Below are 25775 nucleotides of genomic sequence, written 5' to 3'. Positions count from 1 at the left end.
ATGATGATATACTGATGTTGGAAAAGTAATTTGAGTTGAAAAATTAAGTTTATTTTTTCTTTTAAAACATTTTACAGACGATTTATTATAAATATAAAATTTATAAAATAGATCTAGAATTCTATCTAAAAAAATCCCTTTAAGAGCACTCGGCTAGCAAAATCTAAACTTAGAAATATGTACCCTCGTGCAAAGGCTTATGAATTGATCTAAGTTGAAAGGTTCTCCAAATCTCTGAATTGGAATGTTAAATTCTAATAAAAACATTTAAGAAAAATTATTGAAAATATTCCGATATTTTGTGAACAATATGTTTTTTTTGGCTTTATTTTAATTTTAAATTTTTTGGCTGTATTTTAGACGTTTTCGGAAAAATACGATTGTTTCAAAAATAGTAGCACTGTCAAATCAATTTTATTCATCTTGTGTTATTATTTGATTCACAAAATTAATTTTCACTGAATTTTGGAAAGTTTCACTGAATTTTCACAAACTGAAATTAAGGCAATGGAGTCAGAAGTTTAGATTTTACTGAATTCATAGTTAATTGATATTTGACAATTGACAGATGATTGACACAAATTTTAGTTAAATTTTCGTCAAAACAACCTAAATTCAGCAAAAAATTACAGTTTGTTATGCCAAAAATTCAATAACATTCTGTTGTCTGTTTTGCAGATCATTTGCTGAAGATTTAGAAATCGTTGCCGGTTTTTTCAGTAATCATGATTTTATTTTTAACCCACTTTATTCATCAAAAAATTAAAAATTTGCGAAATTATGGTCCATTTAAAAAAAGGGCTATTTTTAAGCCCGTTACATTTTTTTGCATTTTTCCCTACAATAATTTCATGTAAAAATTATCTGAAAAAAAAAACATTTTGGTCGCGGAATAAAACCGGGGATATGAAATCGAATTCTAAGTTCTAGATACTGGAATAAAAATATATTTATTTTTTTGTTATATTAGGGGTAATAGTTAACAAAATTACGGCTAAAAAAATCAAAAATTCAAAAAAAAAAAGTGGAAATTCATCTTTCAAATGATTTTTGAAAATTATTTTTTTAAAAGTTTTTAATTCGGTGAATTTTATTGATTCTCATTTTGGAGTGTTATTAAAATAAAGAAAATCTTCTCAATTTTTCTTTTTTTTACATGTTATTTAATGCGATTTTCTAGGATGTCACAAAAGTGACATAATATTATTATTATAATTTTTAAAAAGGAAGCAAAATTGGCACAAATACATTTTTTATTTATAAGTAATTCTTCAAACTTAATTTCAGATTTTTTTTTCTGAGTATTTTTCTATCAGAAAATTAATATTGATAAATCAAATGAAAATGTCAAGCACGAATAATTTACATGAATAAAAGACATTTTTTTGGAAATTGGCTTAAATTATATTTTTGAATGATTATTTCCGTATGTATGTATGATCTATATTTTATCTACAGTTTATCTACCATGAAACTTAATCGATTCTATCACTTTGAATCGTGTTCCATATTTAAACACTTCTGCAAAGATTGTTATAGATTATGACAGTCACTAATTTGCTACCAAATGCATTTTTTTTTCATAAATTGCATGAATAATTTCAAAATTTAACATTGACAATTCAAACTACATGATTGATCCTCAACGGTGCCCATCAACTCGATTTTTTTTGCACCGATATTTGTGTAACACAAATTTTAGCATATTCAAAATTACGGGAACTACACTCAAACCCCGATGGTTTGACACCAACTGTTGTCAAAAGAACGGGGTATTTTTTTAGTTTGACACTCTTTTTACACGGAGTTCACACAAACGTTCGTTTTGATTGTGTGCGTTAGCGCCGTGTAAAAAGTGACAGTTTGTCACTTTTTAATTTGACTTTGACCAACCAAAGGGGTACGAACTTAAAAAGTGTCAAACGAAAAAGTGACCAACCACCGGGGGGTACTGATGTAATTTTGGATTCATCCCCTGAAGTACTGTATAATAAAATATTTGCGACATAGTTTTACTATTTTTACAATTATTGTTTTATGATTGGGTCCGCAAGTAAAACAATTTTGAAATAAGAAGACAATTACTTTAAGGGTGCAAAGCTATAAAAAAACCGATTTCATTTCTAAGATGTTCAACAAAAATCGTTAAAACCCCGTGCAATGTTGTCACTCTACATTAAAAAAAGATTCCGATCTGATCGCGATACACCTCGACACACCTTGCAAGTGCGACAACTGGACAAAGGGAATTGAGGCAGAGGACGTTTTTTGACATGTAACTGCTCAACTACTGAATATATTTTTAATTATTACTCGGGACTTTGGAAATCAAATTCTACCAAACGACTAGACAATGCACAGAACGTCTAAAAGTGACAATCGACAAGATAACATAAGCTCGTCGATTTGTGCGTGGCGCTTAAGTAACAATTTAAATTAATTGTTAATTATTTTTACAAACACGCTCAAAATTGTTCAGACAAGCTAATGAACCGTCCATTGACACTTTTCAATTAAGGCCCTAACAAGGTCGCTGATTTCATTAGAACTGTCGCCCCAAGAACTAAAGCGTGCCGTCGTTTACCAACCAAGATTATCCAGCACTCTATGAAGAGCGTTTGCTCACCAAAACTCCTCTTCCCATCATCATCATCATCACCGTATACATCCCTTCCCTCTCCGAACGAGCCAACCAGCCAGGCCCAATTACACACAATTTTCATTCATCAAAAGTGCTTCTCATTGCGGGATCGAGCGGCCATACTTCCTTCGCGCGGTATAATTCGATTCACCAATACTAGTTTACATCAGTCTGTTGATGAAATTCAATGAATAAAAATCTCAAAAACGATGAGCTTTTCACTAACACGAGCTTACCACGGCGCTGAGATTGCGAGTGTTGGTGAGTTACCGCCAATAAAACAGAGAGAGCGAGTGAGATGTGCGTGAGCGCTCGCCCAAAGCTCACGTGCCAGAGCGAGACGGTCGGCATCTCGTGCTCACCAGAGTGAGACAGCGCTCGACGACGAAAACGCCTCCCATCGATTCGACGTCGAGCCAGCATGGCACGGCCAGCAAAACCCAAGGATAACTAGATGTTGATTTACCTTTCGTGCGTCCAGTTGTGTAGGCTTTCCGTCGTCGTCGCCGTCGTTGTTCTCTTTCGCGTGCTTTCGTCGTGTTCCTCGGCGGAGCTTTTTTTTCGCGTGCCGACGCGGGAAGTGCACTTCATCGCGTGACTTGTTTTTGGCGCGGTTTTTCGAACAAGTTGTGGCTAGCTGGATGGGATTGAGGTTTCCCGGGTTTTCCGGATACTGGTGACACGTGTTCGCTGGGTAGATTGTGACTGGTGTTGTGGAATTTCCCGAAATTGGATGAAAACCGAAGCGGTTTGTGAACAAAGATCCGGCAGCGAACCGGAAGTAAGCTCCCGCAAGGAAAAGCTCAGTGAATCCAAAGTGCACTTGAAGTGAGACCAAATGGATCCGGTGAAGTAGTGTGACCCCACGTTGGATCAGTGATAAAAGAGAGGAAGAGCTTGTCATAGTGATATTAAAAACCAGTGTTCCCAGAGCCCTTAGAATGGACATCAAGGCGCTGTCGGACGTGCAGAAGCAGATCTTTCAAAATCTGGTCGAGAAGCTGATCGCGCGGAACAAATTCCCGCCGTCGGAGGCCGAGGATGTCCAGAAGCTGCTGGAGAATGTCCGGGACGCGAAAAACTTCCACAAAATCATGGAAAAGCTGAAGGAGTGCGGCCAGCTGGACCTGGACATCGAGGAGAACTTTCGCGAAGGTGATGCTTCCGCCAGACTTCCCCGAGAAACCGAGTTTAGAAACGGATAACAAACTCCCCCTTCGTGGTTTTGTCTTCTTCTTTGCAGAGAACGGATTTTTCCTCAAAGACACGGCGAAAAAGTTCGGACCCGGCGGCCAAACGCTGACCCCGCGGCACACCATCGACGCGATACTAGGTTTGAATAATTGTGAAAATGGAGGTAGGCCCCCGCGCGCGCTTTGAGAATACTAATGAAACTGAGGTCCGCTTTGCTTTGGGGGATGGAAACTTGAGTGCATTTTTAGCACGACTTGATTCTCTCGTTAAGATTAACTAACGGGGAATTTGCCAATGCTCATCACATGAAAGATTTCCAAACTTTAATATTTTGCAATGTTTTGTGCAGATTGCCAACTTTAATATATTTTTCAAGCGGATTATTGATTGTATAAGAAACAGAAGCAATAATTTTAAAATAAAGAAGAATTTAGAATCTACTAAACAGTTTTTATACGGATTTTTTGGTTTCAAAAATTCATCAGTCAATGTATTTCCTACTTAGTAAGAAAAATTTAATCACTACTTGCACCACAGAACAGAACAAGTCCTAAAAATTGTAGAAAAATTTGTGAATAATATTGCTAGTAAAGCAAAGTTTATGTCTTCAAACGAAAATAATTACAGTTATGGATGACGTCATTATAACATATTTTTCAATTTCATATGTATGTGATTTTATGTATTAAGTCATGTACCGTAAATTGATATTCTTTACGGTCAAACTTGACTGAAGATTTATATTTTTAAAACATGTACTGAGGTTACCATACATTGTTCATGCACGATTCGTCAAAAAAATCCCTTGAATGGTGCTTTGAAAACTAGTTTTGTTGAAATTTGATATTTAAAAAACGGGGTAATTTTGATAGTAACTGTGATTCTTAAAAATTGCAATCTTAATGTGTGCAAATTGCATGTGTTTCGCCAAAATTACCATTAGAAAGGTTATTTTATTATTTTATTTGAAAAAATAATCATTATTAAATATTTATTTAACTAAGTTTATTAACTTTCAATAAAATGCATACAAATTTGAGTTTTAGGATAGCAACCAAGGAAGTTGCTGTCTTCTTATTCAAAAATGGTCATACTTACGATCCCAATCCTGCAACCATCTGATTGTAAAAATAAACAAACTTCCCGTAATTTTGAGAAACTAAAATGTATGTTACATAAATCTTGGTGCAAAATCTCTGCTTGATATATACCGTTATGTTAAAAAAGGTCCAAGTTTGATAAAAAATTAATTAGGAGATAAAAAAAAAATATTTTTTTCATATTATATCAAATTTTGATCCCTCATATCTTCTTTCTAGCATGATTAATAAATTTTCCAAATATACTAAAAAAATCGTTTAACTGAAAATGGCTATAAATCTGAAGATTTTTTTGAATTCTGTTTTAGTAACGCTTAATACTTATCTTAGAAACTTATTCCATTTTTTTTAAGTATAAATTGCCCAAAGAGTCCGATAATGCATTCCGTTTTTCGATTTGAACTAATTTTTGATTTAAATAAATGATACTTTGAAGTTATTTAAATAATCCTACTTATCAAACAAATAAATAAATAAATAAATGGTTTATTTCTGGAGTTTTTTTTTTAAAGGTCCAATAAACCAAATTTCCAGTTTTTGCTTTTTGGTTGTTTTTGAAAAACACCCAAAATGCAAAAACTGTAAATTTGGTTTATTGGACCTTTTCAAGAAAAAAAAAACTCCAGATTTGCTCCTCTTACAATTTATTTGGATTGCTTTTTTCAGTTAAAAAGGGGATATTTTTTAAGTAATAATAGCATGTATTTTTTTTTGCATTAGCAATAATCTTTTTTTCAAATATTTGTTTGAACCGTTAATAAAAAATAATTAACTATAAAAATTTAAATAACAAGCCATAGTCTCAACATTTGAATCAGAAAAGTGTTTTGAAATGCATTTTACTCTAGTTCAGTAGTTCTGCAATCATTAGTTTTCCAAAAATGTAAGATTTGACGAAAACAAAAAAGAATAGCGAAAACAAAACTTTTGTTTGCGACAATTTTGAAAAATTCTAAACATTTTTAAACAAACCCAAACATTTGAAAAATGATTTTAAATGCCGGGTAATTAATTTCAGGAGATTGCTCTTATATTTTCATTCAAATTTATAATTTTTTTGAAAAAAATAATAATAAATTGCTTTAAGAAACTTTCAAAAATATTTGCACCAACCTTTTGTGAAATGATATCATTTTCAATTTCACACGCTTTTTCACAGTATTTTTTTTTAATTTGTGAGGTATAATATTACTTCATTTATGATGTAATATTACCTTAATTTAGAATAAAATGTAGAAAAAACACTGATAGGTGTGATTTTGATTTTTTAAGAAGTAAATTTCTCATTTTTTCTGACATAAAATGTGTACCAATTTCCAAATGTTATACTTGGTTTTTCATCATTGTAAATCGCTAGTAACATTTGAGGTTTTAAGTAGGCCATAAAAGCTCATTCAGGCCGTATGAGAATTTTCCGAACCATGATAAAACCTGTAAGGTTAAAAATGTTACTAGGGATTAATCTCGATATGGGAGCGAATAATACACAGCAAAAAAAATCATTTAAATATTACATCTAGGAAGGGGTACATGCTAGAAAAATATGTGTAAATTTACCTCTGGAAATGCTCCCACTAACATTTACACACAAGATTCTCTATAATTACTCTTAGCTTTAAGTAGAATGTAATTACAAAAGCCGACTCGGTCCTAACCAGGTCCCAGCACCGAAAAGGACCTAATAAAAATAATTTCATGAAAAAAAACCTCTGAAAATGTGTGCTTTTACCACTTTTCTGGTGTATTGTCACTTTTTCAGTAAAAATTCAGATAAAATTAAAACATTTAAAAAGGTAATATTCAAACTTCCCAAATTACACCTTCCAAATTTACAATCTTTTTCTACTGTGATAAACAGTGAGGTAAAATTATATCAAAGAAAATGTAAATTTACATTAACAAACATGTACACCAATACAATTTACACGGTTGATAATTGTTTTATTTTATTTTATGAAAAAGCATGTAGATTTTTTTTACTTTTGCAAATATTCACAAGAGGATAAAAGAACGTGAAGGAAACCCAACATTAGAACAAAATAAAATACAACATTTAATATAAATTATGTTCAAATATGCGGTCATCTTTACACCAAAAATTGGTTGATTGAAAAAATGCTATCGATAATAAATTTGTGCTTGTTTGCTGATTTAAATGTTTTTAAATCAAAACAATTTTAATTTGACATTTATATTGTGATTAGTTTATAAAAGATCGCTTTTTTTCCAAATAAACTAGAAAACATTGTAAGAAACTTTTAATAATTCGTTTAATGCCAACATTTGGTTCCAGCCGGCTTTCTCTGGAGTAAGCTATTTGAAGGGACCGAAGAATCCAAAGAATTTGACATATACAGCAATTCCCCAGGAAAACAGCATGATTCGAAAAAAAGTTCTCCGATCGAGCTCAATTTTTTCTGGGGGATCCTTGGCCGAAATAATTAAACTCGTATTTTTTTGTTTGGCCATTAGGGTGACCTACGCCGTGTTAGGGTGGTTCGAAAAATGGCAATTTTCAAAAAGTCATATCTCCGCGCCATTTCATCCGATTTTAGCTGTCCTAGACGCAGAAGAAAGGTGATTAGTTTGGCTATTTGGAAAAAAATAGTAAGAAGTTTCAAAAATCTAGCTTAACATTTGAAAAGGTCGTATGAAAACTTAAAATGCTGTTTTGAAGGATTCCTCGGAAAATTTCACATAACATATCAAAAAATGGTGAAGTTATGTTTTTGATACTCTGAGATACGATTTTTTGAAAATGAAAACTGGATTTTTCGACGCGCCACGCCCAAAAATGGGAAAATGACGAGAACGGGAAAAAATCGTCTTTTTCACTAAAACTGCGATAACTTTAAAATTTTAGCGATGACCTATAGATGTGATGGTACCAAAAATTGCTTTTAATTACGAAAATTTTGGTAAGTTATTAGCGATTTAAAAAACTCATTTTTGTATGAAAAATTTTTTTTTGACAGCTTTAGTCTCGGGTACCAATGAGTTAATCTCAACCAATTTCGCTCAAAATTTGCAGAGATGCTTAAAATAATAATAATAAAAAAAAACGTTTTCCGCTTATGGACCAGGGGGTGATATTTTCTGGGCACCTTTATGTTTACCTTAGTATACTTATTACAAGTTAACAGTACACCCAAAGTTAAAGAACGAGGGGATAGTCCTCACGAAAAGAAACGTGAGGAAAGTGCTATTTTGCGAGAGTATAGTCCTCTCGCGTGTTCATTCGTTCATTGGAACAGTTCATCCTATGAGTGGCTTATATGGACAAACGACCGCCACTTAGTCACCGAACCATGGTGGCCCATACGGCAAAGGCACGGTTCAATATGCCGAAGGTCTTGGGTTCGAGTCTCGGTACCGGCACATTTTTTTTTTGATAGATGAACTTTTTTGGAAAATGAACCATGAGTAAAGTACTCTCGGTAATTTCAGGATTTATCCTCTCCGTCCGCACACAGTACCATTTTACTACCGAATCGTGCTCTTTATCCTCTCGTATGCCGATGCCCAGTTCTGGGTGTAGGGAACACATGAACCGCGTAGGTGCATAACGTTATTATTTTGTTAAAGAAATAAGCTCAACACTAGAAAGATTTTAAAACGATGTTTATTCAATATCAAATTTACCAAACCCTTCACCACATAATAAAATTAAGCCCCGCGCACCTCCATTTTCAGTTTCACTCATTTAACTGCCATCAACCAGCAGCTCACCGAGTGACCTCCATCGACCACCGTCACTAACCGCACCACTAATGGACGCTGTCGACTGTGTTCTCATCCTTTTGCCGTGCACCCTTCTAATGATTAATTAAGTGCTAAAATGAGAGGAGGAGGTTGGTAGCTCACCTTTTAAGCTACCTTCAAAAGGAACGGTATTGTTATACGTCAACCTAAAGATCCGCTCCGAGCGGAAAGAAGGCTGAAAGAGCAGAAGCTCAACCCCGTGGAATCCCTTTCACACATCGGCCAGCCGTGCCGGTTCACCGTAAATACCGGGCATTAATAAATCAATCAAGCAAAATTGATTAATTTATTTTTAAGCAGGTCGTCCTCCCGCTCGCCCCCTCTCCTTCGACGATCTGTTAGGGGTTCACTCGGCACAAGTGACTCTAGACATGACAGCTGGACAGGCTGAACGTGCACAGTCAGTGGAGCGTTAAAGAACAACGCAGCGTTTTGATCGGCGCGGAAGATTTTCATTAGCAGTCAATAAAAACACTTTTTCCCTTTTGCCGAGGGGGGCCCACCTTCTTGAGTGGGAGAGCTAGGGTTGTCCTTTGCCTTCGGAACAATATAAAATTTTGAAACTCAGAAAATTTGCTTCAGAAAGCATGACTCTGAAAGGACTTCCAACAACCACCCCACCATTCGATCGCGTTGAACCCAACTGCATCGGCCGTCTGGATTAAAGAAGCCTGCCCCCCGTTTTGATCAGTGTTCTTTAATGGAGTTAATCTGGTGAAAAGGAATTTAAATTTAATTATGCCAACTCTCGTCCGGCCTTGATTGAGAGGTTCGTAAACGCACAAAGAAACGCAACGCTTTGACCGAAGCAATCCCGAATCCCGGGCCACTTGAGCGCAGCGCTTATCGCTCGGATTCGATCTAAGGGCTCAAGCTCATCATCGTCGGGCAGCTGTCTGCACGACACACGAGTGGAGTGGAGTTGTTCAACAATTGGCATCTCAGAAACCGGAGCGAATATCGCACTCGACTTCCGAACGAGAATCGGCACGAGAGGCACAACAACCACCCTTTTGTTACGTGTGCGAAATGAGACGAGCATTGAGTGAGTTGTGTGTGAGTGTTTGTGCCGATAGTCATCAGTAGGCAGTTTACCTTTGTAGGGTGAGATACTTGAGGGAAAGTGGTGCTCAAATTGGCACGGCTTTACAATACAGCTGTTTGGCGTTGTTGATTAGGATGCTGGGAGCGTTTCAGTTGTGTTGAGTTTGTTTTGTAGAAGTTTGGGCAAAGATCGAGAGTTAGTGTGTGAAAATAGGGGGTAGTAAATGAAAAAAAAGCAGAGAATAACGTTACTTAAAAAAAAGCAAAGGTACATAAATGTTATCACTTCTTTAAAACAAAGTAAAAAACGTTACTTAATCCACCTTTAGGTGGTTGGTGCCTTCCTCGCATTCATAAAGTGATTACACTACACAGCCTGAAAAAGTGTATAAAAACACACCGGCCAAAAAAAAGTGTATTGAAAACACTAAATTATTTATAACTTTTGATAGGGTTGTCAGATCTTCAACCTCTTGGGCTCATTGGAAAGGTCTTTTGATTACCTGTTCAACAATGGGTCGAAAATTGATTCGGACAACTTCTCTTTCAAAATATTTGAGATCCGGCCCCAAACAAGTTTATAAATAACACTTAAGTGCTAATAACTTTTGATGGGGTTGTCAGATCTTCAATCAATTTGAACGTGTTGGAAAAGTCTTTAAAATACCTTTCTAAAAATATATAGCATGGCGGTTTTTCTTACAAAAAACACCCTTTTTACAATCTTCCAAAGATTGGCTTAAATAGTTTTTTTAGCATAACTTTTGAAGTACTTTTCTAAACTTCATAATATTAATTAGGGTCTTGTGGGACCCCAAGATGGATCGAATGGGACCCAAACGGTCCAAATCGGTTCAGCCAGTCTGGAGATAATCGTGTGTATATTTATCGGTGCACGGACTTACAGACATACACACGCACAGACATTTGTTCAGAATTTGATTCGAGTCGATAGGTATACGTGAAGGTGGGTCTACGAAGTCCAATAAAGAAGTGCATTTTTCGAGTGATTTTATAGCCTTCCCTCATTGAGGTGAGGAAGGCAAAAAGTATCGACGTGGTTTACGAATGGTGCCTATCTTCAGAAGGGATTTTTTTTTATCGATTTGGTATCTTCAGCAAAGTTGTTGTTTAATATTGTAACAGTTTATAGAGAATAGATACACGGAAAAAAACATGATTTATAATGAACAAAAAGGGATTTAGAAAAAAAATATTCTTAATTTCAAAAAAAAAATTCAAATCACAATTAAAGCTGCAATCGAGAATAAATTTCCACATTTTTTATAAAGTTCGTCGTTTTCATGTTATAATTATGCTGAAACTTTTTCGAAAAATACAATTTTTTTCATTTTTAAAATATTTCTTGAAGAACAATCCTGCATTTTTCTTCAGGGTTTCGTTCAAAAGGGTTTTAAAAACTTATTTCGGATATTTTTTCCATACATTTTTCAAAAGTATTTTTTTACACTAAAAATTAAACCGATTGTATCCAATTGAGATGCCACGTGTGGAAAAATTACGCCCAGTAGAAGATGCAGAGGAAAAAATCTATTTTTTGGCAAAATTTTATCTTTAAGAGTTTTCTATCTCATCTATAAACAGGCCGATTTGCAAATTTAAAACAATTTTTTTGCAGAGGTGGGTAATTCTCCGCCAACTCACACAGCAGTTGCCCCGACCCCTCTTCGATTTGCGTGAAACTTTGTCCTGAGGGGTAACTTTTGTCCCTGATCATGAATCCGAGGTCCGTTTTTTGATATCTCGTGACGGAGGGGCGGTACGACCCCTTCCATTTTTGAACATGCGAAAAAAGAGGTGTTTTTCAATAATTTGCAGCCTGAAACGGTGATGAGATAGAAATTTGGTGTCAAAGGGACTTTTATGTAAAATTAGACGCCCGATTTGATGGCGTACTCAGAATTCCGATTTCGTATTTTTCATCGAAAAAAACACTAAAAAAGTTTCGTGTTTTTTCTAACTTTGCAGGGTTATTTTTTAGAGTGTAACAAAGTTCTACAAAGTTGTAGAGCATACAATTACAAAAATTTTGATATATATATAGACATAAGGGGTTTGCTTATAAACATCACGAGTTATCGCGATTTTACGAAAAAAGTTTTGAAAAAGTTGGTCGTCATCGATCATGGCCGTTCATAGTCACCCGCGACAGACACGGACGACGAAACGAAAAAAAACGCAAAAAGTAACTTTTTCAAAACTTTTTTTCGTTAAATCGCGATAACTCGTGATGTTTATAAGCAAACCCCTTATGTCTATATATCAAAATTTTTGTAATTGTCTGCTCTACAACTTTGTAGAACATTGTTTCACTCTAAAAAATAACCCTGCAAAGTTAGAAAAAACACGAAATTTTAAAATGAAAAAAATTGTTCTAAATGAAAAAATGACCCTTCTGGGTCAATGTAGATTCCAAAAGAACATTAAATTTCCCATATAATGACATGTTCAAAAATGTTTTACAGTCGAGTAACGGAAAATGGGAGAATTTTTAAAACTTTTTTAGTGTTTTTTTCGATGAAAAATACGTTTTTTCGCAATTCTGAGTACGCCATCAAGTTGGGCGTCTAATTTTACATAAAAGTCCCTTTGACACCAAATTTCTATCTCATCACCGTTTCAGGCTGCAAATTATTGAAAAACACCTCTTTTTTCGCATGTTCAAAAATGGAAGGGGTCGTACCGCCCCTCCGTCACGAGATATCAAAAAACGGACCTCGGATTCGTGATCAGGGACAAAAGTTACCCCTTAGGACAAAGTTTCACGCAAATCGAAGAGGGGTCGGGGCAACTTTTCCCGATTTCGTGTGAGTTGGTAGAGAATTACCCAGGTGCTTTTCCTCCATGAACTATTTTTAATTTTTTCGCATTTTTGGAAACATATCGCCCTAAAATGCCTATTACTTGAAACGGTGCACTTTTTCAAAAAAAAGTAATGTAATTTTTGCTAGCTAATTTGATTTGGCATCTAATAATAATTTGTGAAATTTTGTTTGAAATATTTTAGGCTGGTACAAATATTTTTAAAAGTTTTTGTCACCCCCCCCGCCCCCCCTTCAAAATTGGCCCGAAAAATCAGGGGGACAGAAAAAATATTTTTACAATAAACTTCAAAATTTCAATGAAAATTCAACTGCAACCAGCTGAAATCAAATTAAAATACATTCTTCTGCGTTTAAAATCATTTATAGCATGTTTGGGTTTATTAAAAAATCTTAATATTTTTGAAAATTTTCGATGCAAAATCTTTTTTTTCGATACAATTTATGTTTTTGTCAGATCTTAATCTTAGATTTTTTGAAAACTAATCATTGCAAAACAACTGAACTAGTGTAAAATGCATTTTTAAACACTTTTTTCATTTAAATGTGAAGACTATGGCTTGTTATTTAAATTTTTATATTTTTTTATTTTTTTGCCCCCCTCCCCCCCCTTGACCTCGGCCAGGGCCGAGGGACAAAAACTTTTTTAAATATTTGCATCGGCCTTAGTTTTTTTTAAATCGCCGAAATTAAAAAATAACTTTTTCGATTTACAACTTTTAGTGATATAAAAAATCAGTATTTTTTTTCTAAAAAGACCTAATCATAAATTTTCATAAATTATCATAATGTATAACGTTGGATAGTTATAAAAAAAAATTGTATGAAGCGTTGTTATGTAATGATTCAAAATGGTTTAAAAATTCAAAGTCTAGGCAACCGGCAAATTCGTACAGATTAGAGCGTCAAAAAAAAAATTAACAAAATTGTAAAAGATAACCCTGGCTTGATTATTTAGAAAAAAAAAATAACTGTGCCAAATTTGAGCCAAATCGGTTAGGAGAAAAGGGTCGCTTTTTATCGTTGGAGATTGTATGGAAAAATTCGAAAAAATGTATGGGGAAATCAAAAATTTCCAAACTTTGCCAAAAGGTGGCGTCAAATGAGTCGGGCCATTGTCAAATGTGAGTGTCAAGTGTAAAATTTTATGCCAAACAACTTTGTCGAAGACCGCAAAACGATCCGAGTCCGTATTCTTTTAGTTTTTTTTAATTTTTTTTTCAAAATTCAACAAATATTTTATTGATAGAGATTGTCACCTTTGCATTCTTAATGAAAAAAAAAAAAATAAAATAAAAATAAATAAATCAACTGTAAAATGTAATCAAAGGAATTTTTCATATTTCGTTTTAAATTTTTTCGGATTGTTAAAATTATTTGCAAACAATCTTGAAGCACTTATTCGTTATTTTATCAACCATTTTAACATAAAATAAAAAGATTTGAATGGCTATAGTTATGGTACATTTTTTCCTTCATATATATATATATATATATAAACAAGTTTAAGCAGTCAAAATATGCTAAAAAAATTCTAACCAAACATTTGAAATCGAAAATTTGTGATAAAACCAAGAAAGTTATTAAAATATTTCAATGATCGATGTTTGAAAGTATTTTTCAAACATTTTGTATTAGTTCAAGCAAAATCGGAATTCAAATAAAGGTATTTAAGAAATTTTGATAATTCCTTTAAATTCTGTTTAAACAGCTGTCTGATTACCTTTCCGAATCCTCTCTCAACAAAAGTACATAATATGACTTATGCTACGTCAGATACTAAACTAATTATTCGAGATATTCTACTCAGGCTATTGTATCCCAATAAATTAAGTCACATCAAGCACTCCTTCGTTCTTGTTTTCTATGTGCCCAGCAAAAACCACAACTTCACCTCAATACTCTTATTCAGGGATCATTATCGAGTTAGTTTCCCATTTGGCTCAGCTTCTACACCACTTTCCTTCTCAGAGCTGGCTGCTGTCATCTTGTTCATGGTCTTCATCGGTCGGCACCACCAAAAGAAGCTGGCCGCCACCATCCTTTTCGCATCCGATTCTGTCCCGTCACTGTCTCCGTCCCTTTTTGCGGGCGACTAATTGTTGTATCTTCTGCTGGCGCTTAATTTATCTAATTTCGTGCGTCTGAAGACGGATAATTGGACCGAGAATGGGTTTCGTCTTTTGTTGGACACCGGACTTGAGTGATATTTAATACCAGCTTGTGTTCGCGCGCTCTCTCTCTCTTTCACCCTGATGACTTTGTTTGTTGTCTCTTCTGGTTTTCCACTTTGATGGTTTTTCGAGACTTGTTTGGGTCTTGACGAGTTGTGTTTGTTTGTTTTTGTCGGCAGCGATAATGAGTTGTAAGCTTTATTGAGTGGGTGATTGAGTTTTGCTGTTAAAAGGGGGATGACTTTACGTTGGAAAATTGGTAATTTGAGATGGCGAACTGGCAACACTGCTCCGTCCAGAAATCTCAACCCAACCTGATTTCCGCTGCTGTCCGACAAAACCAACATCATAGTACGCGTACGATCAAGAACTCCAACGACGGCCCGGGCCAGAAACCCCTTAAGGAAGGGGCACGATCCGAATCTCCGGAGCTCTACTTCGCGTCGTAAATGTGATGATAATTATTTAATAAAATAATTACCCTTTTGTACGGCTGGCTGACGGTTCAAAACTCGATCCAACTTCCACCACTCACTCGCGTTGAAAGCAGCAGAAGTTCGGTTCAGCTCCAAGTCACGGCTCGTACATCAACCAAAGCTGGCCCCCACCCGTATTAGCGGGCACTGCCTTTTCTGGCAAGTTTCTTCGCTTCGGTTCTACACGCCACGCAGGTATCGATTAAGTAAAGATCAATCGGTTTTCCTGCTTTTATCGACCTGGTGCCATGGATGCATTAGACTTCAGGTTTTATGAATGGCTGCGGCGATAATCACTGTTATTTTCAAACTCCCCGATGGGGAGCCTTGCTTTTTTTTCGCTCGTTATTCAAAAAAGATTTCTGGCAGACTTGGGCTAGACCAGGGGGGAGCTCTCTCGCGCGCGGCTAATTCGTGTTGTTGAGCGATAAAAGGTACGAAAATTGATCACTTTTTAACGGAATGACTACCGTCGTGGCCTGTGTGTGTGTGGTAGCGGAAATGACAGTTGGAAATTGGTAGCACGAGTTCAGCAGCGCTGCTCCATCAACTTCTGCTTCTGAATCGATTCTTTTCTTCTAAATCTGCAGATCGACTGTGGCCGAAACTGGGATTTAATCAAACAATTAGTCCGGTTGGGCGGGAATCGTGATTTTAAAAGGTCCTTTAGGCAAAACGTGCAAGCATAACAAAGAAAGGATCCTCTCTCTCGTTCAACGGCGGCGACGAGAAAGGAGCCTGAGAAAACATTGGAAAACTGTTCCTCGTCGAAGAAGCTCAGGCCCTGGAATGGGAAGAGTGGTGTCTCGAATTTGACGCTACAGGAGAGATTTTATCAGTACGAAATTACACCCTGACTTGTACTTTAAGCCGACAGGCAAAGTGATTTTGGGATCGCTTCCTTGTTTCTTTTGGGGGAATGTTTCGAATAAGCTTGATTGCGGTCTTAAAATAATCTAAAATTTATTTTATAAATATCATAATACTTACAAAATGTAATCAAATGTCATTCTCATGTTTTTAAGTCCCACTGATTTTTTTAGTTTGAATTATGTTTTACAACATTTTGAAAAGCAATTACTTTTGTTTTATGTTTTGTAATGTTTGTTCTTGAGAATAAATTAAGTGTTGAATATATGGTCCTGTTTTACTTACCTATCCGTAAAAAACAATCGGCGAGCATTTTTTTTTTAATTTTATTCAACAGAAATTATTTAAGAAAAGATTCTTTAAAAATTTAGTTATGATTGTTTTAATTAACGAAAAAAAAGTTATTTACATTTTAGTCCATTTTATTATGTTTTTTCCCCTCTTAGAAACTCGATTTCCGTTAAAAATATTGACTGATTTTCAATATGATTGATGAACATTCATTAGTTGTGGACGAATACTTTGGGCGGAATAAGAAAATGTGGAATGTAAAAACACAGGTTTTTTCCATAATTTCAATGATTTACCTATTTTTTGGTGTTTTTACTTTTTCCTTTTTATCACTTGCAAATTATGGATATAATGGATATCAATGTTTTTTTCAAGTTTGATCAAATTTGTCTAATTTCGATTTTCCAAAAAGTGTCCACGTGGTTTATGGATGGGCCCTTTATAAAAAAATACAGACTTTATTTTGCATCTAAAAGTGAGTTGTAATATTTTGTGGTGCTACACGGAGAAAAATGAGTTCCCAAAATCGTAAAAAAGCGTTCATGAAAATGAGAACCACGAACGTTTTTGGAAATCGTACCATAGGATTTGAACACTTTGTTTGTGGTTCCAATTTTCATAAACGCTTGCTCACGATTTTGGAAAAAAAAATTTTCTCCGTGTAAATGATCGATTTTTTCAACAATAACATTTTCTTCCAACAACGTTTTTCTTTGGAATCATTTTTTACAATATCCTATAGCGAAAATGATCGTGTTAGTCCCCCATTTTAAAAATTTCAAATATTGCTTGGCCTGAAAAATCGAGGGGCAAAAAAAATACTTTTTCGAAAAACTTCAAAATTTTAATGAAAATTAAAGTTTTATCAACTGAAAACCAACTAAAATGCTTTTTCCCGAGTTTATAACCATAATTAGCATGTTTGAACTCCCTTGAAAAACATTTTAAATTTTCATAAGAGCAGTTCTCTAGGATTTCGGTCATTCGATTTTTTTTTGTATTTTTTAATCCGACTGAAACTTTTTTGGTGCCTTCGGTATGCCCAAAGAAGCCATTTTGCATCATTAGTTTGTCCATATAATTTTCCATACAAATTCGGCAGCTGTCCATACAAAAATGATGTATGAAAATTCAAAAATCTGTATCTTTTGAAGGAATTTTTTGATCGATTTGGTGTCTTCGGCAAAGTTGTAGGTATGGATACGGACTACACTAGAAAAAAATAATACACGGTAAAAAAAATTTGGTGATTTTTTTATTTAACTTTTTATCACTAAAACTTGATTTACAAAAAAACACTATTTTTAATTTTTTTTATTTTTTGATATGTTTTAGAAGGCATAAAATGCCAACTTTTCAGAAATTTCCAGGTTGTGCAAAAAATCACTGACCGAGTTATGAATTTTTTAATCAATACTGATTTTTTCAAAAAATCGAAATTTTGGTCGTAAAAATTTTTCAACTTCATTTTTCGATGTAAAATCAAATTTGCAATCAAAAAGTACTTTACTGAAATTTTGATAAAGTGCACCGTTTTCAAGTTATAGCCATATTTAAGTGACTTTTTTGAAAATAGTCGCAGTTTTTCATTTTTTTAAATTAGTGCACATGTTTGCCCAGTTTTGAAAAAAATATTTTTGAAAAGCTGAGAAAATTCTCTATATTTTGCTTATTTGGACTTTGTTGATACGACCTTTAGTTGCTGAGATATTGCAATGCAAAGGTTTAAAAACAGGAAAATTGATGTTTTCTAAGTTTCACCCAAACAACCCACCATTTTCTATCGTCAATATCTCAGCAACTAATGGTCCGATTTTCAATGTTAATATATGAAACATTTGTGAAATTTTCCGATCTCTTCGAAAAAAATATTTTTGGAATTTTCAAATCAAGATTAACATTTCACAAAGGCCAAACATTCAATATTACGCCCTTTTAAAATGTTTGTCTTGATTTGAAAATTCCAAAAATATTTTTTTCGAAAAGATCGGAAAATTTCACAATTGTTTCATATATTAACATTGAAAATCGGACCATTAGTTGCTGAGATATTGACGATAGAAAATGGTGGGTTGTTTGGGTGAAACTTAGAAAACATCAATTTTCCTGTTTTTAAACCTTTGCATTGCAATATCTCAGCAACTAAAGGTCGTATCAACATAGTCCGAATAAGCAAAATATAGAGAATTTTCTCAGCTTTTCAAAAATATTTTTTTCAAAACTGGGCAAACATGTGCACTAATTTAAAAAAATGAAAAACTGCGACTATTTTCAAAAAAGTCACTTAAATATGGCTATAACTTGAAAACGGTGCACTTTATCAAAATTTTAGTAAAGTACTTTTTGATTGCAAATTTGATTTTACATCGAAAAATGAAGTTGAAAAATTTTTACGACCAAAATTTCGATTTTTTGAAAAAATCAGTATTGATTAAAAAATTCATAACTCGGTCAGTGATTTTTTGCACAACCTGGAAATTTCTGAAAAGTTGGCATTTTATGTCTTCTAAAACATATCAAAAAATAAAAAAAATTAAAAATAGTGTTTTTTTGTAAATCAAGTTTTAGTGATAAAAAGTTAAATAAAAAAATCACCAAATTTTTTTTTACCGTGTATTATTTTTTCCAGTGTAGTCCGTATCCATACCTACAACTTTGCCGAAGACACCAAATCGATCAAAAAATTCCTTCAAAAGATACAGATTTTTGAATTTTCATACATCATTTTTGTATGGACAGCTGCCGAATTTGTATGGAAAATTATATGGACAAACTAATGATGCAAAATGGCTTCTTTGGGCATACCGAAGGCACCAAAAAAGTTTCAGCCGGATTAAAAAATACAAAAATTAAAATAGAAGAAAAAAGACCGATTTCGTAGAGAATTGCTCATAAAATACCAATGTACAGTCCCACGAAAAGTTTTTCTTTGCGAAAAACAATCCCGTCAATTCCTCGATATTTTCAAAACTAATGATTGGAAAGCAACTGTACGCCTGTAAAATGCATTTTAAAACACTTTTTTCATCCAAATGTTGAAACCTAGGCTTGTAATTTCAATTTTTATATTTTTTATAATAATTGATAATCAAGATTGCATTGAGAAAACCCGGGAAAACTCTCCCTTTTTAAGCCAAACCCACAGAAAAATAAAAAATTCTAGTTAACAAAAGCTTCGACCAAATCAAAAAAGCAATTTAATTATTAAATAGTTGTTAAAATTCCGTACAAATCCGTATTATGCGTAAAATTCCCTACAAAATTCCGGCCTGTTGAAAATCCGCGAAAAGGTTTGAAAATGCGTATGGTAAGGAAAAAAATCGTACAGTTGGTAGCCTTAAACATAACCAACAACTTTTTCGAAGATACCAAATCGATCAAAAAATCTCTTCTGATATTGAAAATTTTAGAACATGAGCATTCCTATTTTGTCGAAACATTCCGTGAAATTGTTTGGAGCCTTTTACGGAAAAACTGCAAAATGGCTTCTTTTGGCATATGGAATATGCAAAAATAATTAAAAGCTCCGAAAAATTGCAGAATTCTAGAGAAAGGCGTCCATATCGGGAATTACCGCGACAAATATCCCGGGATTTTTTCAAAACCGGGAGTTTTCGAATTCCGGGAATTTTCATATTTTGTCCCTGGAATTCCCGAAATTAAAAACAAAAATTTGGTTTGGAAATTCAGATTTGATTGTGAAAATATATGAATAATTGAATACGTAGTAATCGTTTAGAATTTAAAAGCATGAAAATTTGTTTTTGGCAGCATAAATTTAGAATATCAGGGAAAATTAAAAAAATATTAAACATGAAGTTGTAAACTTATCAAAAATTTGATTTTTTGTGTTTTCTTTTTAAATTACTTCCATAGAAACATTTCAAGATTTTCAAGATAACAAAAAACAGAGGGGAAAATATATTAAATAAGGGACTCATTAAAATTCAATAACATTGGATTAAAAATTGTGGTTCATTTTAAATCCAAAACACAAAAAAATAAAACAAAAAACATTATTTTGTTTCATTTTTGGTATTTAAATCCTGCTGTCCTTAATTAGATTGAAGAGATTTCTATGATTTTAAGCTTGAAAAACAAAACAAATATAATGAAAAACAAAATTTTCCGAGATCCCGGGAATTACCTATATTCAAAAAATATGTTTCCCGTTTTGCGGGAAATTTAAAACCCGGGAAAATTAGACGCCCTATGTTTTTATTTTATTTTTTAATATGAAGCTCTATTTAAATTTTAAAGATTGATTTAATGGTGATAAGATTGATTTGAAAACATTGGTTTTAGTCAAATCCTAGGTAATAAAATGTGAAAAATCATGAAAAGTACATGTTTTTTTAAGTCAATGGTTTACTTGTTTTCCTTTTAAAATGAGATTTAATTTTTTTCTTGAAATCTTTACAAATTAAAGTGAGGAAGTTCGATTCCAGGATAAAAATAAAAATTTAGTTTGCAAATTATATAAAAAAAAATCGACTTTATTTATTTTTAACATAAGATAACTCGGTGTTTTTAAATTCTACAACATTTCCATGCTGTCGAAATCAACAACACAGAGTTAATCCGGGATTTCTTTCCGAGGAACAGATATATATGACTAGGGTTGAAATAATATGCTTTTTGCATCTTGTTGCATAAACTACTATTCTCCTTTGTCAGTAGAAAATGAAACGTAAATAACTTCCCGATGTTTTGCTTTTTCATGATCTAGGATACATCAAATTATTAAAAATATTTTGGTAATCTGACTTTTCTTATAAGCATTTTTTAATGTATTGAGCTAGAAATCATTTGATATTTTCTTAAATTCATAGAGATTTTAACAATATGTATAAATTTATGTTCTAGGAGAGTTTATTTTAATAGTCTCCAGAGTCTAATCCACCACAAATCAATTATGCAGACGCCTGTAATAATCTAGATTTGATTCCAATTCCAAGTAAAAGACATCTTGCGTGGGCTCCACAAGAAATCTTCAATATAGAAAAAGGCAAAACATAATCCTAATCTCATCATCGAAAACAAGAGGATTACATCAAATGTTCGAGCATCAACCATGTTTCCCAGTTCATGGAAACAGCACATGTTCCTGTCGCAACTCTCGCGCGTCAGTTTGTTGACGTAACTCCCAGACTGATTCCGACCGATTCCATTTAGGGGGTGATAATTTAATAATTTCGGCCCTTCGCTCGGCGCGCTCGTATTTCCACTTGATAATCTGACGCGAGCGGAGCGTTTTTTTTCTCTCCTAATTTGATCTCCCAGTCCTAGATTTCCCAAAGGTTCCAAGTTACGTGTCTTCGGATCTGGTCGGGTGTTAGCGATATTGACAGTCGATCAAGATAAGACTGTGGGAACCGTTGCTGAAGCTTGGATCGATCGGAGTTTGGCTCGCTCTCTTCGTGTTACAAACTCAACTCCGCTAATGACTTGACTAATGGAGTCACCTGATACTGTTAAGGGACCGCGCGCATTATCGTGCGAACACACACACACACGCACCATCATTTGAAAGCCATTAGTGCGGGCCAAGTCGGTGGACAGACGGCGGCGCAACTGCTGTGGGGTGGCAGGTCCTGGAATTGAGGGTCCTCGCGGGACAGGGTGGCGAATTTAGTTGGGATTTTTATATTTTAAAATAATAAATTGATTTGATTAGCTGAATAATTTATTTTTCAACCATCCAAACATTAAGTTTAAAAAAGAAATTGTACTGCCACCCTGTTTACCCGGTGGTGTGCATTTCAGAAATTAACGGCGACAACTGATTTCATGAGCAGTAAATCACTCTCAATTAAATTGAATTTGAGCACAATTTAGATTAGAATTTCCCTTGCGACTGTTACCAACTAGAGTGAGTGCAAGAACCGGAAGACCCGGACGACCCCTCCACAGCCCAGAGTTGTTTGTGATGGCAGACGGGCCTCAGCGTTACAACAAGTTTTCATTATTCGTGTCGGCTTTCTTGGTGGCTGTTTTTCCCCCCGGACGAAATGAGGTGACGAAGTGGGGTGGAACTCCCATACACGTGCAGGCAGAATTACAGTGTGGTGGAAGTAGAGCTATTAAAGTTAAGCGCAAACAATTTCCACGCCGTAGCCTTATGACGCGTTGACATGCAAAGTTTTTTGCCTATTCTTGTTTTGCAGAAGGCCTTTCTTCTTTAATGTTTTGGTTTATGAGTGGTTTTACTTTGCCGGATACATTGTTGCTTATGTGATATTTCCCCTGATATTTTCCAAAAAAAGCATAAATTCTATCAAAAAAATTACCTCTACTCAAATCAAGATCCATAGTTAACCTTCGCCACCCCGTAATCCCCACTAATCGATTAATTTCCCGAAAACAAATTTGTCGACATGATCTAATAAAGCTGACCAGCCAAATGGTTCCGTTCCAGCGCACATTTCCCAGCTGACTGAGTTCCACCAAACACAACCGTCAACTCTTAGATCGCTATCAAATCAGCCCCGTCGATGAATTAATTTAGCCTTCACCCTAACCACTTGCTTGGGCGGTCAGGACTCAGAGGGGAGGTGGGCAGATCTTGACCGATATGCATACAATTATGACGATTCTATTAATTTGGCGCTCGTAATTAAAAGATTAATTGACCACCACCCTCTCGGAAAGCAAAGTGAAGTGGTGGTGGTGGGGTTGATTGTTTTTGGAGGATATTTTTATTTGACTTGCTTTCCGTGATTTCGCCCACTCGAGTGGTCACCGCCACCTGAAGAGGGGTGTTGAGGAATTTTTACAGTCTAGGCTAAAAAATAACCGTTTTTTTTTTTGTTGGCAATTTAAGACTGAAATATTTTTAAATGTTTAAATGGGTAATTTTCTACCAACTCACACAAAATCGGGAAAAGTAGCCCCGACCCCTCTTCGATTTGTGTGAAACTTTGTCCTAAAGGGTATCTTTTGTCCCTGATCACGAATCTGAGGTCCATTTTTGATATCTTGTGACGGAGGGGCGGTACGACCCCTTTCATTTTTTTTCAACTTTTTTTTCGTAAAATCACGATAACTCGTAATGTTCATCAACAAACCCCTTATGCTTATAAATCATTTTTTTGCAATAATTACACAATTATTCTCTGCTCTACAACTTTGTAGAACATTGTTACACTCTTAAAAACAACCCTGCAAAGTTAGAAGAAACACGAAATTTTAACATGAAAATTTTTGTTCTAAATGAAAAAATAATCCTTCTGGGTCAATGTAGATTCCAAAAGAACATTAAATTTCCCTGAAAATAACATGTTTAAGAAAAAAATTACAGTTGAGTAACGGAAAATGGCAGAGTTTTTAAAACTTTTTGAAGTGTTTTTTTTTTCGATGAAAAATACGTTTATTTTTCGGAATTCTGAGTACGCCATCAAATCGAGCGACTAATTTTATATAAAAGTCCCTTTGACACCAAATTTCTATCTCATCATCGTTTCAGGCTGCAAATTACTGAAAAACACCTCTTTTTTCGCATGTTCAAAAATGAAAGGGGTCGGACCTCGGTTTTGTGATCAGGGACAAAAGTTACCCCTAAGGACAGAGTTTCACGCAAATCGAAGAGGGGTCGGTAAAACTGCTGTGTGAGTTGGCGGAGAATTACCCAGCTTGCTTTTTTAACACAAAAGATCTTCATTTTACTTTATCACCAAAAACTGTTTGTAGAAAGGTAGGTGAAAAAATAATTTCATGTGATTACACTTAACATGTATTTGATAAGACCTATATTCAATAGGCTGAGTTCGATAAAAAAAAACAAGCAATAATGTATTTTTGTCCTAACTAAATGATGCCTTTTTTAACAAAAAAAAAAATGAAAACACTTTTTCAATCTGATTTCTTGGAAACCACAAATCGCCAAAGGATCCAGATTTCATTGTAAAGTTAATTGGATGTTAAATCTATATTGTTAAAGCTGTTTGTTTAAATATTCAAAGCAAAAATAGTTTTTACATTATGTTGCACAAATTAAAACCATTTGATCAGTTTGCCCAGTTAACACATATTTTAAATTAAGATTGACTGTGTCTTTACGTCTCTCAGAAATTTATCATAAAGTAGAACATCAATTTTTGTACTTGAATATGTTTTTTTCTGCAACTTATAGTTTTAAAGAAAACAAGACTTCATTAATTGCTTTGAAGCAATTTTTTGCGTTAAAAGGAAATATTTAAGACAAAATGCAATAAAAATTACCTCAGTCATGCAAATAAAAAAAAAACGATACTTAATCCACCCTTAGGTGGTTGGCGCCTTCCTCACATTTAAAGGGTGCTATCCAAAATGCAAAAAGTGCGTAAATAACACTTAAGTGCTTATAAATTTTGATAGGGTTGTCAGATCTTCAACGTTTTCATCAGCATATCTGAGATCCGGCCTCTTAAAAGCGTATAAATAACACTTAAGTGCTTATAACTTTTGATAGATTTGTTAGATCTTCAATGTCTTAGACGGGTTGGAACGGTCTTTTAAATACCTTTCTGAAAATGTATAGCAGGACGGGTTTTCTTACAAAAACCACCCTTTTTACAATCTTCGGGACTTTTGCTAAAATCGTTTTTTTAGCATAACTTTTGATGTACTTAACTAAACCACATAATTTTTAATAGCGACTTATGGGACCCCAAGACGGTTCGAATGACGCCAAAACGGACAAAATCGGTTCAGCCAATGTCGAGATAATCGAGTGACAATTTTTTGGTCAACATCCCACCACACACACAGACATTTGCTCAGAATTTGATTCTGAGTCGATAGGTGTATATGAAGGTGGGTCTTGGAGGTCTAATTGAGAAGTTCATTTTTCGAGTGATTTTATAGCCTTTCCTCAGTAACGTGAGGAAGGCAAAACTCTATTTGCTGCAAATTTACTTAAAATAAACTTTAAAATATTTTTACAATAAATTGATCATAACTTGTTATTTTAAAAATAACAAATAAAAATAAGAAATAAAAGCCATGATAAATATGGATGTGCCAAAAAAGATCAGTTTAGATTTCCGATCTTTCAAACATGATTTAATACTGTAAAGGTATTAAAAGTTCAATAAAAAAGCATCGCAACCCAAACATATTGTTAAAATTCAACATTTAAAAAAAAAATGATTGCGCGTCCATCTCGGCACAAAATTCCCAAAAAACTGGGATTTAAAAAAAAATATCAGGGTTTCCCGAAATTGAAAAACAATTTATAATACAGATTTTGGCGTGAAAATTTAGATTTGGTTGTGAAAAAATGAAAAGTTGAATACTTAGTGATCGAGAAGAATTTTAAACATTTTAAATTTTTATTTGGCATATTTTGAGCTTTAACTTAGCTAATTATGGAAAATTTTAGAAAAAAATGTTATATGAAA

General features: G+C 34.1%; 1 protein-coding gene across 3 annotated transcripts in view; it reads left to right on the top strand.

Annotated features, from left to right (window-relative positions):
* Positions 1–3115: 3115 nt before the first annotated feature.
* The window catches only part of LOC120420700 (retinal homeobox protein Rx), a 105836-nt gene continuing 83176 nt past the window's right edge, over positions 3116–25775 (top strand). For 2 of the 3 annotated variants that reach the window (XM_039583797.2, XM_039583799.2), the window contains exons 1-2: positions 3116–3796; positions 3885–3998. In XM_039583797.2, the coding sequence (XP_039439731.1) occupies positions 3583–3796; positions 3885–3998 (328 nt within the window). In that variant the 5' untranslated portion in view covers positions 3116–3582. The remainder of the gene's footprint in view (positions 3797–3884; positions 3999–25775) is intronic. The other variant, XM_039583798.2, reaches the window with a different exon arrangement.

Source organism: Culex pipiens, chromosome 3 (genome assembly GCF_016801865.2).
Source record: "Culex pipiens pallens isolate TS chromosome 3, TS_CPP_V2, whole genome shotgun sequence".
NCBI classification, from domain to species: domain Eukaryota; kingdom Metazoa; phylum Arthropoda; class Insecta; order Diptera; family Culicidae; genus Culex; species Culex pipiens.
The sequence above is the reverse complement of the archived record's forward strand: the minus strand, read 5'-3'. Positions and strand labels throughout refer to the sequence as shown.